The 20,955-nt window shown below is 41.4% G+C and overlaps 1 protein-coding gene across 4 annotated transcripts in view; it reads left to right on the top strand.

The window, feature by feature from the left end:
* The window catches only part of LOC143782369 (MARVEL domain-containing protein 3-like), a 67,241-nt gene extending 53,306 nt beyond the window's left edge, over window positions 1-13,935 (top strand). For all 4 annotated transcript variants that reach the window (XM_077269749.1, XM_077269746.1, XM_077269748.1 and 1 more), the window contains one exon: window positions 10,498-13,935. In XM_077269749.1, the coding sequence (XP_077125864.1) occupies window positions 10,498-11,180 (683 nt within the window). In that variant the 3' untranslated portion in view covers window positions 11,181-13,935. The remainder of the gene's footprint in view (window positions 1-10,497) is intronic.
* Window positions 13,936-20,955: the final 7,020 nt, after the last annotated feature.

The raw sequence follows: 20,955 nt of genomic DNA, 5'->3' as shown, positions 1-20,955 counted from the left end.
TGGCAGATAATGCTTCCAGTATGTTTCCCAGCATGACCCTGTCTTCCGCATGGTCCAGTCTCACTAGCCAAGAGTCTGTACCACATAATCCTCATGCTGATCCTCCTTCCTCCCATCATGGCAGGTCCCAGAAGACAAGTCAACCCATACTCGGACACTCCAAGGAGCTTTTTACATTTCTATTTATTGATTCTGGCCACACGCCCTGAAAGTTTCAAGAGGGACATGAGTAGACCATGTGTAGTGATGCCCAAATATCTGAGGAGCTACGGTCATAAGAGGACAACGATGGGGAACGAAAATATAGGTCACATAGGAAATTGAGTAGCTGTAAATATATTACATCCCTATAGTTGTACTGGTCCTGTGGGACAGTCTACATTATAATCCAGAGCTTGGGCTGCAATTCAGATGGTTGTTGTTTTTCACTACATCACATTACTGTATAATACTTAGTATAAGGCTGCGTTCACATGTTCAGAATTTTACATCAGTATTTGTAAACCAAAATAAGGAGTGTGCAAAAAATATACACAAGTGGTGACGTGTTTTACTATACTTTTTCTGTAATTGTTCCACTCCTGGTTTTAGCTTACAAATACTAATGTAAAATACTGAGTGTGTGAACGTGGCCTATAAAGTACAATTTCCAGAATGCAATTCACCCAAACAAGCTTTAAAAAGAGACTGAATAGGCAAGGAATATTGGCGAACTTCAGCATAAAAGTGTAGCTATGGGATATTATAAAGGTTGGATAATAACTCGTATATTTCCCGGATGTCCTTGGTGGAAGCTTCCTGCATAATCATTTATTATTGAGCTCAATGGGAGCTGTATAAATATCTTTGCAGTGAGCTCCCTCTAGTGGAAGCTGCAGGATAACATTTTATCATGTTACTTCTGTACATGTGTGAGTAATAAACACAATACAGTAATTACATTTTTACAAGTGCTAACACTGACCCATAAACCATGCTTTGTAGAAAACACCCTATGTTATGTAAATTATACAGAAAGTGGCAAACTGGACACTTGAAACCCCACTTTAGGATTTGTGGGTTAACACTATTGCTATAAAACGATTAGTAGAAGGTTAGTAATGATAAATACAGTGTTTGCAAAAAAAGATTTTAGTATTTGCAAACTGTAAAATGGTGTGTAAAGGTGAATATTTGTAAATTGGATAGGTAGTTCCTTTGGTAATTCCCCCAATATTTAATTTCACATGTTTTGGAGCATTTGCGTCATTGAAACTCCTAGTTTGAAGATTTATGGTTCAAGAACAAAAAACAATTTCAAAACCTACCACAACATAAGACTCCAGCAACAGGTGGAGCGTTTTTCTGCTAAACCTCTTGCTTTTACAGCTATATTTTCTGTTTCAGTCACAAATACAAATCCAGGGTACACAGATAAGAATTGCTAGAAAACTGTTGTCCCTTCTGGTTTTCAGTCAATCATTTCTTGTGATTCTTGACTCTACCTCTGGTGGAGCCATGATTGCTCTGTCTGTCCTGCTTACAAATGGATCTTTGTGGGTCCAATTGACTTATAAGAAGCAGTCTAGTAGGGTGCTGTTAAGGTTTCTGCACTATTTTTGCCATCAGAAATAACGCCAGGCATCATACAAGTGTGAATGCAGTCTTATATGGAATTAAGATTTTCTTCGTTCTGGTTTTGGGTAATAAACTATCAAAATGTTAAATTGTGAACAGAGCCTAAAGGTTCTTAGCCTCATACATTTTTCAGCACTACTTCTGTTGAAATAATAATGTGACAGAGGAGCCAGAAAATGGAAATGCTTATACTGTATTTCTGCTGAGTCAGACCTTAATCTCAGTACTAATGCGATATTGGCATTGGCCAGGGAATGGTAATTAGGATGGCTGGCGCGTAATTGTAACTGAAATTATATTAAAATTGGAAGGCTGCTATTGCTGGACAATATATTTAAAGGAAACGTGTCTGGAAAGAAACCGCTCACATGATATTATGGGACTCTTTGTAAACATGCCCATGTTGTAATTGGTGATCTACTAGGAGGGAGAAAGTAAAGTTCTGAAATTGGCTTTTGGTGCTCACCAATAGTCATCTGGGCGGTGCTGCAGTGGTGACTAGTCACAGTGAGCTCTCTGTTAGCCCGCCCGGCGCCCACTGTTCCATGATTAACAGTTAGGGCTATATTCACATGTTAGTTGAGGTACAGAGGGTATGGTGACAGCACTGTGACTCGCCACCACAGCAGTACCTCTCAGGATTATTGCTAAGAGGCATTTTCCAGTTATGTTATTTCATTTTTCCTCTTAGCACACTATATGCACAATTATTAGGCAAGTGAGTATTTTAACCATATCATCACTTTATGCAGATTTTCTGACTCCAAACTGTATAAACGTATTGGCTTGAAGCAATGATGTGTATAAGTGTCATTAGTGAGGTTGTGGCCTAAGAATATCACCAAACTTTATTAGGGTGTGCAGAATTATTACGCAGCTTGTTTTCCTCAGGCAAATTGGACCAAAAAAGAGATTTATCTGACTCTGAAAAGTAAAAAATTTCTACAGGTCTTACAGAGGGATACAGCACTCTAGAAATTGCTAAGATGTTGGGGTGTGATCACAGAACCATCAAAGGTTTTGTTGCAAATAGTCAACAGGGTCTCTTTTTAGAAAAAGATACGAACCTTAACTGACAAAGATTAGAGGAGAATCAAACGTGAAGTGACCAGGAAGCCATTATCCTCCAATTCCATCATATCCCAGAACTGCAACCTCTCGGGAGTAGCCAGAAGAACAAGGTGTTCAGCACTGAGACATATGGCCAAGGTAAGGAAGGCCGAAACCCGACCACCGCTGAACAAGACACTGAAACATCAAGACTGGGCCAAGAAATATCTGAAGACAGATTTTTTAAAAGGTTTTATGGACTGATAAGATGAGTGACTTCTGTTGGACTACATGGATGGATCAGAATGAGCACAGACCTCCACTTCGACTCAGATGCCAGCAAGGTGGGCTGTTATTATTAAAGGGGTGGTCCGAAGTCAAACTAAATCCCTATCTATTTAGTGGCATAGCCTAAGCTATTTTCTAACATACTTGTATTAAAAATTCTCTCCTGTTCCCCAACTACAATATCTAACTGATATTCTATTATTTTTCCTATTTCCTGTGTGATGACGGTTCGTTTGAGAATCCCTGTGCATGCTGGGATCCTCAAATGAAGCGTCATCAGAGCAACGGACAGAGACTGCAGTCAGTGCTCCAGCATCTACCCCCTCCGTGAAACGAAGCGTCATCAGTGACACTCATTTCAGGGGCTGTTCTCGTCCCCGCTCTGTCCCTCCCTAACAGGTGCGCTGTGTTATCTGCACAGTTACAGCATCCGCTCTGTTGTCGGCTCAGATCAGTAATAATCAGACGGAAACAGAGCAGTGTCAGAATACCCAACATACAGGAGATCAGTGAAGTCACTAGAGGGGGCGGCACTAGTCTACTGCATGCCGGGTATTCTGACACCGCTTTGTTGCCGTTTAAGGGAGGAGGCAGAGGATGTGACAGTGACTTCAGCTGCTACCCCCAGCACTGCTGCCACTTTGCTTGAGTATCCCAACATGTAAAGAATAAGAATAGCAATTATAGTGTAGCTAGGCAACAGTGGAGAATTTTTAATACAATTTTATTAGACAATAGCTTAGATTATGGCACTAAATATATAGAGATTTAGAATTAAATTTAGTTTGACTTTGGACCATGTTTTAAAGATGAGCTAGTTGGACCTTTTTCATGTGGAAGATGGTCTCAATATCAACTTCCAAACCTACTTCCAGTTTTTAAAAGACACATTCTTCACACAGTGGTACAGGAAATAGTTTTCATGTTTTAAGATAACCATGATTTTTATCCAACGAATGCATAGAAGTACTCCAATGCAGAGCTAGACGGTAATGGCCTTAAAGATGAAAGAATAATGACATGGCCCCCTTCCTCACCTGACTTAGGCCCTATTGAGAACATTTGGGCCCTTCTTTAATGGTAGATTTATGGCGAGCGAAAACATTACTCCATGGATGGATATGGAGCGTCCCCAGTAGGGCTATGGGGTCCTCGGAGCCGGGCCCTTCGGTTCTCAGCGGTGATGTCACAGTGGCTGACCCGGTCCGTGGCCTTAGGGACGTCCGTTGTAAAATAAGGGAAAGGTCTTTAAAGGGATAATGTTCGTGACGCCACCTGTGGTATTCGGTCAGGGTGACCGACGCTGCTTAGGGGTCCGCTGGGGTGATGTGATGGCAGCTAGATGGTATTCCTTCCCACAGGTGAAGTGTATCCCCAGGGCTTCCCAGAGTGTAGATGGTGGATGGTGGTGGATGTAAGGCGCAGGGAATAACGAGGACACAAGGTTGCAGTCTCTTTACCTTTTACTGAAGGCTTCAACATCCACAGTCCAGGGTACAGACCACAGGGTAGGCAGAGTCCGGCCGGACTGAAGGCAAATCCAGAGTCCCCTTATCCAGGAGGAAATCAGTAGCCTTCCTCTAGCGCCTGAGTGTTGTAGTACCTCCCTGCTGAGCTTCTCGGTAAGGTCCTCACAACTATTGTAGATGTAATGTCTCTTTCTCTCTGTCCCCCTGATGGATAGGTAAGGACAAACCTGTATGACTGATGGCCTGAGGCTTTTTACAAGGACTCTAGCACGCCCCAGCCCCCACAAGTTGCCACCGTGCCTCCTGGGTAAAAGGTCGGGCAGCTAACGTGGAATTAACTGTCCTGCCAGTCTCTGAAGTAAAGCGTAGAGATCCTTACTCCCTCGGTGTTCTGGCTACCGGATTCTGCGCCTCAGCAGGAGGCAGCCTTTTGCAGGGCAGAACTCCTTCTGGATTCCTCTTTTTTTGCTGTGACTTCGTTTCTCACTCTCTGCAACGCAAATCCCTTCAATATCTCTTCCTTTGGATACTGCCGCACATGGGGCAGGTGCAGTTCCGTGGCCTTCTGTCTTGGCCTCTGACAGGATCCCACCCCTGTCAGGGACCCACTACCTGAGCGGAGCCCAGATAGCAGCTCACTAGACCCAGACCAGCCAGCCTCTGCCAGACTGGTGCTGACTGGGTGAAACCCAGCTCGCTTCTCTCTTACTTCCTGTCCAGACTACCAGTTTTACCTAATTGTGAGGAGTGCACTAATAGATAGAAGCGTAGCTCCCCCTGGCGGCCTGGAGTGTGAAGTGTGTTGTGTGGTTTGTGATACCTGGCAAAGAGATCTGCTTTATTGCCCTCAGACGTAACATCACTCCCCCGGTGGAAGAATAACATTACTGCAAAGACCAGGACTCTGGGGTGCTGCAGAAGACTTATGACTGTTATTGAAAAGACAGGTGGCTATATCAATCACTGGTGGCTATATCAATCACTGATTCTTTTTTTTTAAATGTCAGACATGTATTTTGTACTTTTTGAGTGGTTTGGTTATTATTTTCATTTTAACAAATCAAAACTGTCAAGTTTAAACCAGGGAAAATTACACAGATCCCACCGCTACCACCAATTTCAGGAGACACAGTCGGCATCATCCATTCATCAGGACAATTGCACAATTGACTGACAAGTGATTGACGATATCACGGCTGCTATAGGAGAACTCACAGTGAGCGTATAGTATATACACATCCGATTGCAACGCACTGAATATATATATATATATATATATATATATATATGTAATAGAAAAAATTGAAACAGCACTACTTCTTTACTTATCTTCGGGTGCAAAGCCCAGACAACCCGTCCTCGGTTGTTTCCACTTCATATAAATCACAAAAGCTTGAGAAAGGCCCAGTCAGAGCCGAAATGTTGCATGGAGATGTGGGCACAATAAACACCTGCATATCAACTTTAGAACGTGGAGTGCTGCCTGTTTTTGTGATTTATATATATATATATATACCCATTACAGTCACTGCCAAACTCCACAATAACAAAATGAACCAGCTGCCTCCACCAATCGTTAATAACAAAATGAACCAGCTGCCTCCACCAATCGTTTATACAGACTAATTGGACACCAGTTACATATAGCGTATTGCTTCAGGGGTGTAGGTTATAAGAAGAGCATGTCATGGTCTGTATGGAAGTCCTTGTTTAGTGCTTCAGGTTTTATTGGTGTTGGCCTCTCTCTGGCAGTGGGAGGGCTTTAAATAGCCTCTTTTGGGCTCTGTCCATTGCCAGTGATACTTTTGACCTCAACTGAATTCCTGATCCCCGTGTATCTGAGGATATTGTCTGCCTGTGTGTGATTGCTTATGTATGACCCGGTCTGTTCCTGCTTCTTTATTTGCTACCTGATTCTGTACTTTCATAGTCTCTCGGTTTTGACCTCTGCTTGTCCCTGACCTTCCGCTTTGTGTTTCCTGTCTGATACTATGCTGCTATCTCCGGCTTTCTGACCCTGGATTGTTATTGACCATGTCTCTGTCTGTTTCCATCTGTACTGTGTTGTCACCTGGTTGACCCGCGTCTGTCTGGCATCCCCCTGGGCTTCTCTAGCCTGAGCTCCAGTCCCCGGAGTCCAGGGGTTATCTCCGCCCCTTGACACTCCCCTTACAGTCATGTGCTTCAGGTCCTCTTACCTGAAAAAAGCTTCTCCACCGTGACCGTCCCGTTCCTCTGGAATCTCTGGGCACCATCCGCTCAACTCAGGACATGCGCACTGGCTCGATAAACAAGGGCAGCGTGGTGTCCTTTACAGAACAAAGTTATTACATTTTATATATTTAATCCGAAAATTAGGCAGTGTTTATAAAAATATACAAAGATGTTACAAAATTGGCAAAACAATACTGTATAAACAATTACATAAAATAAAAAAGCTAAATATATCAAATATACTAAACTTGATGCCGCATGGTTGGCTCTGCCTCTTATAAAGGGAAGCTCTTCGTTTTTGAGGGGTAACAGTACAGAACCACGGTGTCCCAATAATTAAGCACGGAGGACTGTGAATTAGACAAATATGAAAGAATAAAAGTCCTCCAGACATGAATCATAAAATGATATAATCTTTATTTAAATTCACAATTTAAAAACACTTCATAAAAAAGTTATTGGAGATGAAGACAAGCCATGCAGAAATGGAAAAAGCAAAACACTGGACAAATAATTGACACCTATGTCTGGAGATAATAAATATTATCTGAATCAGAATATAAGATAATAGGTGTATGTGCCTTTTGGAATGAGTATAAAAAGAATATTACCAAGATAGCACCAATTGTGAATTTACATAAATATTATATCATTTTATGATTCATGTCTGGAGGACTTTTGTTCTTTCATATCTGATATTGATCATAGTTAAGCATTTGCTTTTATTAACACAAGTCATGCCCACATACTTCCCCTTGGTTGACTCATACCAGGGCTTGTGAGGGATGTGGCTAGTTCTATTAGAAAATGATGAGATCCCCAACTTCCACGATATGTTCACCCCTGAAGGTCCCAGTCAAGAGATATTACTGTCAAGCTTCCCATTACGATTTTACCTTTATATAGATAGGAGACATGGCATGTATAGCATCATCCATCTGTCCGATATTAATTTGGATGTGTTGTCACAACCGTCCAGTGACCTAAGACAATGTGTTACATTCAAAACTTCATTGCAACTCCAAAAATGTCTTTGATAACTGTAGGACCTGTTCATACAAAAAAAACCAATATTTATAAATGCAATAAAACAAAGGAGCTCAAAGCAAGCCACTTAACTTTCTGTTCAAGCTAAGGCTAAAAGTGATAGGTTATCTCCACCAGCCAAAAATCTGTCAACCTAAAATTCCTCTGTCAGCCCTGCCTGGTCTGCGATCCTTCAGATAGTTCTCCTTAATTACCTGTTCCCGTCAAGGGATCCCCTTGCACCTGTGTCATCTGAAGTGAAGGTCATAACCTTGCTTCAATATTCACTATCAAGTATAAAATAGCTTACATATTTTACAATTACAGCGGCATGCAAAAGTATGGGCACCCCTGTTCAAAATTACTATTATTGTAAACAGCTAAGAAAGGTGAAGATGAAATGATCTCTAAAAGGCCTAAAGTTAAGACGACACATCTCCTTTGTATTTTAGTAAAAAATTATATGTATGTATATATATATATATATATATATATATATATATATATATATATATACAGTATATATATATATATGTCATGTTAATTGTTCAGTGATCTACTGTATACACACAACGTGGTGTATGTCCTATAAAAGGCACATGTGAAACCTTAGGTGGTTGGAAGGAGGGCATAGCAGCAGTTATACCTTCCAATATTATTTTTCCAATATTATTTACACTTTTCAACATTGAAATTGAAACACCAACAAGGAAAATTCATAAAATTATGGAAATCATAAAATTGAAAGACATGGCAATGCTATTCAAATGAAGAAATGGAAAAAAAACTTCCAAAATGTCTTGATTTATTCAGTATCGAGCATTAGTGCAATTCACAGAAATACACACAAATTGGCATGCTATCAATCCAGTTCCTGGAGCATAACAATATTGTATCTTACAGTTATTAGGTTCTTAAGAAGGAAGTAGATCTGGAGATTTATTCTGACGGAATATAGGCTGAACTGGATGGACAAATGTCTTTTTTCGGCCTTGCTAACTATGTTACTATGTTAATCCCGTTATTAATGGTTGTCTGAGAAAGGTTCTGTCACCCTGAATTGGCATGCAAATCATCAAGATCCACCTGGATTATGGTGTGGAGTGGCATAATATATAGTAGCCAGACTTCTCTAGTCTTCACTTCAGGTACACTAACAGTCCTGAGTTACATTGATTTGGAACCAAAGATATGGACATTTCTCCAAAGTGTCACAGGAGCTGTTTTTCAAAACAAGGCCAGGCCACACATTGCTCGGGCTACTGTGAGCAGCGTGTGGTCTAAACGTACTGCCGTGACTTGCAGTGTCTCCAGACTTGTCTCACTTTGAGCACATCAGTGACGTAATTTATTTACAATTGCGAAGGCAACTGCCAGCAGCGGATCTTGATTATTTGCTACCCAAGTGCATTGGGCGTGGCAGAACATTCCTCAAGCAACCATTATTAACCTTATTGGTAGAATGCCATGTTGTGTAAGTGAGTGTATTACTGTACATGGTGCTCATACTTCATGCTAAATAGATAATGACATTTTGAAAATTTTGCTTTAATTTTTTCATTATTTGTGTATAATTAACATGCCTATCAATCCGGTGATTTCTAGAATACCAACACTTTTCCTTCATGCTATTGCAATTTCAATATTGAGGAGTGTATATGGCACCAACACACAGCAATGTGCTATACAAACAAGGGAAGCAGTAAATGAAGAAAACCATACAGCGCAAAAACATGAACACACAGTGCTACACAGAGTGAAATCCCTCCTGAAAGCCTACAATCAAAAAAGGTGCTGCGGAGAAGAGCAAGAAAGGTGTGTACACACGAGTATTTGAAGCAGTTTTTTCTGCAACAAAAGTATTGGCAGGAAAAATACTGTGGAAAATATACACACTTTTGACATGTGTTTGATACGTTGTGTTTTTTTCCTTTGATTTCCTTTCATTTGGAAAACATTGCAAAAATGATTAAAGAATTGACATTGTAGTTTTGCAAAAAAACACTTTCATGGTTCACAAGGCAAAAATAAGCAGCATGTACAGGAGAGTTCAGATTGTTTATTCACTTTGTTGGTACAGTGTACTGTAGTGTTTTATATCCTTTAAAAATGCCTTGGAAATAAACGCAGAGTGTGAATAAGCCCAAAAGGTAAAAAGTGCAAATTTGTAGTTCTAAATAATTTTATGTTGTGACATTCCTGTGGCTCTTTGAACACTATAAAATTTGGGGCCCTCACTAGCATTTACACCTCTATTATTGCTGTCTCTACACAAACTTTTGTTCTTTCTTTTCTGTTTGGGTCCTAAAAACTAAATACTTTTATAATTGATTAGCATATTGTAATAATTTCAGTGGACTCCAAAAGTTTTTGGGGAAATATACTGCAATTAATTCCATTGAACCATTGTATATGTGGCCTACTAACTATTTTTGGGTTACTGGATAGCCAATAATTGAAGGTCTTTCATGTAGAAAAATTCTGCCGGTCCACGGGCCCTGAAATCTTACATACCTAATGGTTGATTCTATTTGCGTTTGACAATTTTGCTTGATGACAAAATATCAAGTAAGATATTAAAATATTTTTGGGCATAAAATCTCACAGGCCTCCATAAGATTCTGTTTGCTTTCGCCAAAAAAGCTGATTATTTGATTACTTAACGAACCCCATATTCCTACTGAATTTTCCATTTGCATGTAACAAAGTTTATGAAATATTATGATGGCAAAATTGCTTATGATTTTTCAAACACTGAATACCTAAAAAGCTAATAATGACCATTTATGTTCTACGTTCAACAGTAATGTATTTCTGTGTTTTCTTTTGGAAGGAGTCCTGCAGTTTGTGGAAATAGTAGCCGGGATCTTGGTACTGATCTGCGTGGTTGCTTCATACGCGGTTCTGAGCGGTTACACGTCTGCTGCCGGTTTTGGCTCCTTCAGCATTGATTCAGCATACAGTCCATTCGAAGGCACAGAACTGCAGCAAGTGAGAGATGTGGACCTGCAATACAGCCAACTGAGAGCCCCAGGAGTGTACGGAGGCGTTGCCTTCAGCTTGTCGTTTTGCGCCTTAACAATAGTATTTTTGATTCTTGGGGGTAAGCCCATCCATAGGGTATCTATAAAATTACTTCTTGTGGAGTTTATATTTGATGTTTTGGGCTGTGTGGGTTACATTGTAGGAATTGCTTTATACCTTTACTTCATCAAGAAAGTCAATTCTACTGACATTTGTAAAACTAGGGAGCGCTTATATGCACGTCGGGGTTATACCTGGATGAACTGTGAAGTACAAGGAGGGGACGCTGCTGTCTCGATTTTTGGCCTTATCGCTGCATGCGTGTACCTTCCAAGTGCAATCTTGTGTGCAATGTACATCAGAACTGTACGAGACTTCAGGATGAAACACCTGTCTCATGAATATACACCTACATCCATCAATGACAACCAACAAAGGCCGCACAAAGACAGAGAAGAGGACCTTAACTTTCTTCCTAGCACAATAGTATAAATATAGACAAGGATTATCGAAAAAAAGAGTGTTTCATTGTCATCTAAAGTAAAATATATATTGATTAGAGTGGAGCAAAAACATTTCAGGTCCCTGACCTAATGGCCATGCCAATAATCGGTGGCCAATGGGCCAGAGCACTGGAAACCTCTTACCACCTGTGGAATCTGTGGGGTTTCTTCTGATTAGTCAGCGTCCACATTATTATGTGTCTGTCACGCCATAACATAACGATGTACAGGGGCCTACTAATCACTAGAGGTTTGCATTGTTCTAGTCTTGAGGCCACAAACTATCGATGTGGCAGCTAGACTAGGGTCATGTGAATCTTTATGCTGAATATTGACATTACTAGGAGGTTTGCCTACTTTTTGGTTCACAACTATTTTATTGGTTTGTCTTTTAACAATAAACAATAGAATAAATCATTAATAAAGCACTGAAAGAGTATAAATAATCAGAAGCAGGTGAATTGCATTCTTCTATCAAGAAGCCAATCGATCTGATTTGACACTTCCTTCCTTGTTCATTCATTTGAAGAAGCCCTGAAGATTACTTTTCATGTAAAAGCAGATACAAAAGTATGGGAAACACTGTTAAATACTCATTAAAATTCTGGCTCCTGGATTTTTTTCTCATCTAACAAGTCAGGAGGGTGGTCTCTCCTACATACATACTGTTAATTATTATCATCCTCCAGACTTGCTACCTTTGTGAAGCAAGTCCAGGATTGAGAATTTTACACTCTGTAGCTTAAAGTGAACCTGTCTCATTCCATGTTTGGCCCTATTAAAATAAAAAAGCTTATACTCATCTTGCTTGTGGGCACCGTTCCCTGCGGTGTCTGCATGCACATTCCCGGGGCTTACGTGAGGTTACATCACATGAGCCCTGCGCCCAATCAGTGCTGGCGTCCCTGTACCCGCCTTTAGATGTATAAGTAATTAGCAGGAAGTGAGCGGCCACTTCCTCTTGCTAACTTGTATGCCTGAAGGTGGGGACAGTGACGCCAGCACTGACTGCCCGCAGGGCTCACGTCATTATCATAACCTTACATGAGCCCTGGGAACGCGAGTGCCGACACTGCTGGAACAGCGCCCGCACGGGAGGTGAGTATAAGTGTTTTAGTTTTAACACGGCCAAACACTCAGATTGAGAAGGGGTTGTCCTAGTAGTGGACAAGCCCTTTAATAAGCTATGCAGTTTGCATTGTATAATTTGATGACAGACCTATTTAAAGGGGTTGTCCATTACTAAGTATAATCTATTGTTAGAATAGCTCATCAATGTCAGATCAGTGGAGGTCGAATATCCGTCACCCTTCCTGATGAGCTGCGGTATTTCTGCTAGTCTGTAAACAGTCTACAGAGCTGATGTGCAGTGCTCAGTACTCCATATAGTGGCTTTATTTTGTAGCACAGATCAGCTCCTATTGATGTGAATAACTGACTGCGGACACTACATAGAGCATGGGGCCGTGCTATTCCAGCTCTGTTCTCTGTTTAGCTATGGCCAAACCTGCAAATAGCTAATCTATGGGAATGCTGGGTGTCTGACCCCAAATATCTGTTATTTACTATCTATTCTAAGTAATGGAAAACCCCTTTAAACTGCATTATTTGTAGCAATTCCGGTTTCCTCACATAGGGCAATATTGTGAGTTCTGACAAATCTGTTTTAACTGGTTATTATTGAGTAATTGTCATAGATTTTGTAAGTTCAGTACATAGAGATCTTTTGAACATGGGGTTTACCAAATATCTTGAGGAAAATTAAAAATGATTTACTTTATTATCGGCAGTAACTACTTTACTAACCTCTCAGTATAGGATCTGATCCCACCCTCAGTGTACAATAGGTGGCTTATCATAGCACTTGAGGCATTCTGATGTTAGAGAATACATTTCTGTAGCTAAAAATGTATCTCAAACAGTAAAAATAATAAATGATGTATTAGGACTCCCTAATATATCATTATTAATGGAAGCTCTCTATGTAGCTGTGAGAGTCATGCAAAGTAAGGGCAACCAGGGTAAAATTATATATTCCACTTAAAGAATCCTGTGCACGGAGGTCAACAATGAGGTCAGAAAGAAAGATAACTTCAAAGAAACCAAAATACCATCTACCGTCAGATTCAGATATCAGTCGATTCTTTAACAGCATTAATAGTTACTTTTTAATAATTTTCTCCAAAGTCATTGGCATCATTAAACATCAGAAACATCTGTGTATTATAAGAGGGTGCTATCCAATAAGTAAGTATTCAACTGTAAATATATCTTGTTATACAACATATGGAAACAAATATTCCAAAAGGCATGGTTTGTGGAAAACCTCAGTGAGCTTTTACGGCTATTCTTTGATAATCCAAACAATGTTCATAAGTAAGTATGAACTCCTGTATATACACTGTTGTTGTATAGTTTTCTATGTTTCTTTATATTGTTGTGGAAACTGATATTAAAATAAAATGTTATCTTTTTTTTCTAATGTAGTAACACTGTTCTTCTAACCAAGCGTTCTAGAGTCTAGATGACTACATCCATATTACTATTAAAAATATGTACTTTGTGGCTCTACTAATCTCTGCAAACCGTTTTATTGATGGTTGTTACATAGATAAAGCCTTATAAGAGGGACTTTCATAGGATTTCTTTTAATTTAAAGGGAACATGTCAGTAGGATCAACACCCTCCTAAGCCATCTATATGGGCATGTAAGTCATAGGAAGCTGAATAAAATGATACCTTGATACCAGTGATCCGATGTCTTATTCCAGAGAAATCCACATTTTTCTTCTAAGTAAATGAGCAGTTCAGGATTAGAGGGCAGACAATGATCTGCATGAGAATCTGCCTCCTAGGGCTTATTTTAACCATTTCTGCAATATTTCATCCACGTGACCTGGGCCTATTTGACCATGGACGGAATATTATGTAATTTTTTTTAATGCAACACTGCAACCGAAGTTGCGGTGATCACATTAAAATTCTGGTGCAAACTTACCTCTGGATAGATGGTGCCGTCAAACTAGGGGGGTGTCACTGCCCTAAAGCAACCATGATCACTGTGATTGACTGTTCAATTCTGAACAGCCAATTGCAGCATTTCTCAGTGTTTGAGAAATGGCTAGCGTTGCCAATCTTATTGCCTGAAACTCTGATGTCCCAGCCTACGATCGGTGCTCCAAAAGCAACGATCCTAGGCTGGTGCCTGTCAACGCCAGCCATCGCTGAACCCACTCGGATTGGTGCGATCGACAATTATATCGATCGCGCCAATCACAGGGCACAGCCGCGGTGTGAAAAACAAGAGAAATTCAGATTACCCCTAGTAAATCTTGAATGTATTCAACAAAAGGTCCGAGCACGGATCAACGTCTCTGTCTGACACTGTAGTCTTTGCACAAGAAGGAAGGTATCCAGCTCCGGAGATAAAATCCAAAAATCTTTTATTTGATAAAATTAAAACTTAGCTGCTAAACAACAATACCGGTGTTACTGGAGGAAAAGTGCCTGGAATACAACTGAACGCGTTTCGAACACGTGTAGTGTTCTTAGTCCTCAGTACGCGGTGTGACCTGGCTGTGACCTGCCTAGGATCAGAGCTGTGAAAGCACCAATCCTAGGCCGTTGCCTGGCAAAGCCAGCGTCACCAGGGCCAGCTCTGATTGGTGCAATCGATGTCATCAATCGCACCAATGACAGTTCACAGCAGCGGTGTGACCTGTCTGTGATCGCACTATATGTCCTCACACTAGCTGAGGATTTCTGTAGAGCAATCACTCTGCAAGATCTGCTGCTGTGCTGGGCCTTTTGGTGCAACAGAAGCTTGTGACACCACAATCCCTCAATGCTAAAGAAAGAAGAACAAAGAACAGAGTAGAAAGAAGACAAGAAAGAAGAAAGACAAGTGTGTTTAGATCCCTGATCCCTGCCTGATTTCTCCTCATCCACCCCAATCCCCCTCTTTCTTCCTCCCCCCATTCCTCCCTTCCCCCTCTTTTTACCCCCTCCACCGGCCTTAGCGCCACTCCCGTGCACACAAGCAGCAGCCACCGAGCGTTGACTGGTGACGCAGTTCACCGATTAGCACCCATGCTCACTCTTTTCCACTTTTCTTTTTCACCACACTTTTGCGCCACCCCCATGCGCACATCCAGCAGTCGCCGAGCTTTGATTAATGATGCAGTTCACTCATCAGAGCCCGTGCTTGCTATTTCAGACACTTTTCTTTTTCACCACCTCCGTGCACACATCCAGCAGCCGCTGAGCTTTGATAAGTGACGCAGTTCACTCATCAGAGATCATGCCTGCTGTTTTACACTTTTCACTGACTTTTTTTTCCCTGGTTGCTGCTTTTTTCTTTTAGCTTTTTCTTTTCAAACAAAGTTTACACCAAGCACTATCTCACACACACAAACCGTTAAATAAAGTACTGACACACTCACCACATACACAGAAAATTTTTTTGTCCCGTTCGTTCCAAAAGCTCTATTCAGTGGAGGAGGCATATGCTTTTCTTGGCTCCGACACTGATAGCGAGGGAGAGGATCCCACAATTCTTTATTTTTCAGATTTGTCTTCCTCTTCCTCCTCTTCTTCAGGTGCTGCTGAACTGCCACGCTGATGAACCAGAGCTTCCTATTCCTGACCCCATATGGACCTCGCCCCCAAAAAATTATGAGCTACTGATTCCTGATTTTCTGGCACAATCAGGAATCAAGTTTGACACCACCAGCCTCACAGAACTAGACTTTTTCAAAGTCTTTTTCTCTGAGGATTTTGTTAACCTCATGGTGGGCCAAACTAATTTGTATGCTCATTAATTTTTGGCACAAAACCCCGATTCATCATTTTCTAACTGCTCTCCTGTAGACGCAGTTGAAATGATGCGGTTTTGGGGCTTGAAGAAGCCAGAACTTCGGCAATATTAGAGTGTTGATGTTTTATACAACACTCCAGTGTGCCGAATGGTCATGGTCCGGACACGTTTTGAAGCCATCCACAAATTCCTGCATTATATCGATAATGCACGGAGTCCTCCTCGAGATGACCCCAGCTTTGACCGTTTGTTCAAAGTTCGGCCGGTTATCAAACACTTCAACAAAATGTTTGCTGAAATGTATGTGCCCCAAAGGGACATATGCGTGGATGAGTCCTTAATCCATTTCAAGGGGAGGCTCAAATTCCATCAATACCTGCCCAGTAAGAAGGCCAGGTAAGGAATTAAACTCCATAAGCTGTGTGAGAGTACCTCAGGGTACACCCACAGGTTTAAAGTTTATGAAGGGAAGAACACTCGGACTGAACCCCCTGAATGCCCCCCTGTCCTGAGATTGAGTGGGAAAATTGTGTGAGATTTGGTGCACCCACTGCTGGATAAAGGTTATCACCTCTACGTGGATAACTTTTATACCAGCATCCCACTCTTCAAATCCTTCTCTGCACGATGTACTGCAGCCTGCGGTCAGGGCCGGCCCGAACGTATAGGCAAACTAGGCGGCCGCCTAGGACGCTGACCCTAAGGGGGCGCCAGAGAAAAAAATAGAAAAAATTATAAAAAATATTTTCAAAAGGCAGAAGGTGTATGGAGCGGAGCTGAATGTGTATGAGGTGTATGGAGCGGAGCCGTGTATGAGGTGTACGGAGCGGAGCCATGTGTATGAGGTATACGGAGCGGAGTCGTGTGTATGAGGTGTATGGAGCGGAGCTAAATGTGTACGAGGTGTACGGAGCGGAGCCGCGTGTGTACGAGGTGTATGGAGCGGAGCGCGTGTGTACGGAGCACAGCCGCGTGTGTAGGAGTAGCTATGTGTGGCCATTATACGGTACAAAGTATCATGTGCGGCCAATATACAGTATGGAGCATCATGTGTGGCCATTATACAGTATGGAGCATCATGTGTGGCCATTATACAGTATGGAGCATCATGTGTGGCCATTATACAGTATGGAGCATCATGTGTGGCCATTATACAGTATGGAGCATCATGTGTGGCCATTATACAGTATGGAGCACTGTGTGGCCATATTTTTTTGTTTATAATTATTCTTTATGAAATAGTGTGATCAGCAGTGCTAAATGGGTGTGGTTGGGACGTGGATATAGGTGTGGCTTTGTCCCTCTTTCCCATCTTCAAAAGTTGGGAGATATGTTAAAAGTAGTAGGGGCGCAACAAAATAGTTTCGCCTAGGGCGCCGTAATCTCTCGGGCCGGCCCTGCCTGCGGTACTGTCTGCAAAAATCAGAGAGGCCTCCCAAAAACACTAATTGGGCAGATGCTCGGATGGGGTGACAGCAGAGCCAATGTAGCGACCACCTGCTGGTGGTCAAGTACAAGGACAAGAAGGATGTCTTTTTCTTGACCACCATACATGGTGATGGCAACACCCTTGGCACTGTACGAGGTACCTCTGCACAGGTCTGCAAAAAGGACTGTGTACTGGGGTACAACAAAAACATGGGGGACGTTGATCTCTCTGATCAACTCCTCCAACCGTACAGTGCTTTTAGAAAGGCCAAGGTGTGGTACAAGAAGCTGGCCTTGCACATCGTACAGGTGGCAATGCTCAATGCTTTTCTGCTGTCACGATGTGCAGGCCAGACCGATATGTCGTAGGTTCAGTTCCAGGAGGTAGTGATCAAGGCCTAAATCTTTGGAGATCAGGAAGGAGAGAGCCCCGGTACTTCCGGAACTGAAGGTGCTCGCATCGTACCAGGTCAATATTTCCTGTGGGAGGTCCCTCAAAGTGGAAAAAGAGGTAAGTCGCAAAAGAGGTGCCAAGTGTGTTACAAAAGGGGAATACGCAAGGAAACCATTTATCAATGCGACACATGCCCCAAGAAACCTGGTCTGTGTATGAAAGAATGCTTCAGACTGTACCACTCCTCCATGCAGTACTAAATTAATTTCTGACTTACACAAATGACGTATGACAACCTGACGGACACTACACAACTGACGTATGACAACCTGACAATCACTACACAGCTCACGTATGCTACTACTTTATAAAATTCACACACCAGGAAACAGTAGATTAGTTCCAAAAAGGGGGCACTGGTTGGACACTGCGACGTTTAGGCACATCGAGATAAGTTCCTTGGGAGGTCTAGTTTCCAATATGGGGTCACTTGTTGGGGGTTCCACTGTTTAGGCACATCAGGGGCTCTCCAAACATGACATGGTGTCTGATCTCAATTCCAGCCAATTTTGGTTTGAAAAAAGTCAAACGTCACTTCTTCCATTCCGAGCTCTGCCATGTGCCCAAACAGTGGTTACTCCCCACATATGGGGTATCAGCGTACTCAGGACAAATTGCACAACTTTTGGGGTCCAATGTCTCCTATTACCTTTGTGAAAATAAAAAAATGGGGGCTAAAAGATCTTTTTTGTGGGAAAAAAAATGTTTTTTTTTATTTTCACTGCTCTACTATATAAACTTTGCTGAAACACTTGGGGGTTCAAAGTGCTCACCACACATCTAGATAAGTTCCTTGGGGGGGTCTAGCTTCCAAAATGGGGTCACTTGTGGAGAGTTTTCACTGTTTAGGCACATCAGGTGCTCTGCAAATGCGACATGGCGCTCAATCTCAATTCCAGCCAATTGTGGTTTGAAAAAGTCAAACGGCGCTCCTTCCGTTCCGAGCTCTGCCATTTGCCCAAACAGTGGTTTACCCCCACATATGGGGTACTCAGAACAAATTGCACAATAACTTTTGGGGTTCATTTTTTCTTGTTACTCTTGTGAAAATAAAAAAAAATTGTGAATTTTAGTGAAAAAAGTTATTCATTTTTTTCTTTTCACATTTCATTAATTCCTGTGAAGCACCTGAAGGGTTAATATGGTTTTGGTCATTTTGATGGGTGCAGTTTTTAGACTGGTGTCACTTTTGGGTATTATCTGCCATATAGACCCGAAAAGTAACTTAAAATGTGAAGTGGTCCTTTAAAAAAATTGTTTTGTAAATTTTGTTGTAAAAATGAAAAATTGCTGGTCTACTTTTAACCCCTATAACTTGTCAACGAAAAAAAAATGTTATTTCCAAAATTGTGCTGATGTAAAGTAGACATGTAGGAAATGTTATTTATGAACTATTTTGTGTGACATATTTATCTCATTTAAGGGCATAAAAATTCAAACTTTGAAAATTGCTACATTTTCGCCAAATTTCCGTTTTTTTACACAAATAAACACAAGTTATATTGAATAAATGTTACCACTATTATGAAGTACAATATGTCATGAAAAAAAAAAAAAAAGTTACACAGAGTTATTACCTCATAAAGGGACAGTGGTCAGAATTGTAAAAATTGGCTCGGTCATTAACGTGCAAACCACCCTCGGGGGTATAGGGGTTAAATAAAAGGGGCATTACCAGTGTAATGTGTAATGGCCCCTCTCTGATCTCACTGCAGAGCTGTGTGTGGTTATAACTGACATATCTACTGGTTCCTCTTAGCTTCAGCCTCCATCTCACAGGCAGACAGGGTTGTAATATTGTTACAACCCTGTATTGTTATTGTTAGAGCTGTAGCGTCTCCATTTTTCATGATCTCGGGTTGGGTGAGGGCTTATTTTTGGCGTGCTGAGCAGACGTTTTTATTGATAACATTTTGGTGCAGAAACGATCTTTTGATCTCCCGTGATTGCATTTTAATGGAATGTTACAGTGGCCAAAAAACTTAATTCTGGCGTTTTGACTTTTTTTCTTGCTATGCCGTTTAGCGATCTGGTTAATTCATTATTTATATTGATAGATTGAGTCATTCTGAATGCGGCGATACCAAATATTTGTATGTTTGATTTTTTTTATCGTTTTATTTTGAATGGGGCGAAATGGGGGGTGATTTGAACTTTCACATTTTTCTTATTTTTTAAAAAAAATTTTACATTTTTTTTTTTTGGAATGCTTCAATAGTCTCCATGGGAGATTAGAAGCTGCCATAATGCAATCGGCTCTGCTACGTGCAGGTGATAATCAGATCGCCTGTATGTAGCAAAATTGCTGACTTGCTATGAGTGACGACCACCGGGCGGCGCTCATAGCAATCCGGCAGTGACATCCATAGAGGTGAGCTGGAGACCTCTGGTTGTCATGCCGACCCATCGGTGACCAGCGATCATGTGACGAGCTCACTGATGGGCGGGATTCCCGGCGTGCTTGCCGGAAGTGTGCATTAAATGCCGCTGTCAAAGTTAAAAAGTCGCGGGTAGATCACAATTCCACCCGCGGCTGTTGCAGACACATGTCAGCTGTTCAAAACAGCTGAAATGTACTGGAAAAGATGTGAGGACGAATTGTACTGGAAAAGATGTGGGCACAGCGCCGGAGCCCACACCAAAGGGGGAGACACAACATCTGCAGTACTAGTACGGTGCATGTCGTGAAGGGATTAAACGTGCACCATTATTACCAGGGGCATATCTTTGGAACGGAGGATATAGGAGCACAGAAGAAAAACTGTTCTAAAACCTAGTGGTACAGCAACAAATGGAGGAGAAACTCAGTTTTAATTACAAAAATCCAGTGAAAAGTCATCTTTAATAGAGTTTTTCCATGAATGTATTTTATGATATGGCTAACACATATATATCTAACACAATAAAAGTTTGATCAGTGACTGCTGTGATTGAACCCCCACCAACCTCCGAACTGTGGGGACGATAGTCCCTGGTCTCAGCAGAGAAGCGTTCATTCATGCATGAATCCATTAAAATATATAGGATGATTCAGAGAATGCTGATAATGTATTCGATTTCTCTAGG

This window comes from Ranitomeya variabilis, chromosome 6, assembly GCF_051348905.1.
Source record: "Ranitomeya variabilis isolate aRanVar5 chromosome 6, aRanVar5.hap1, whole genome shotgun sequence".
Lineage (NCBI taxonomy): Eukaryota > Metazoa > Chordata > Amphibia > Anura > Dendrobatidae > Ranitomeya > Ranitomeya variabilis.
This window is presented reverse-complemented; position numbering and strand designations above follow the sequence as displayed.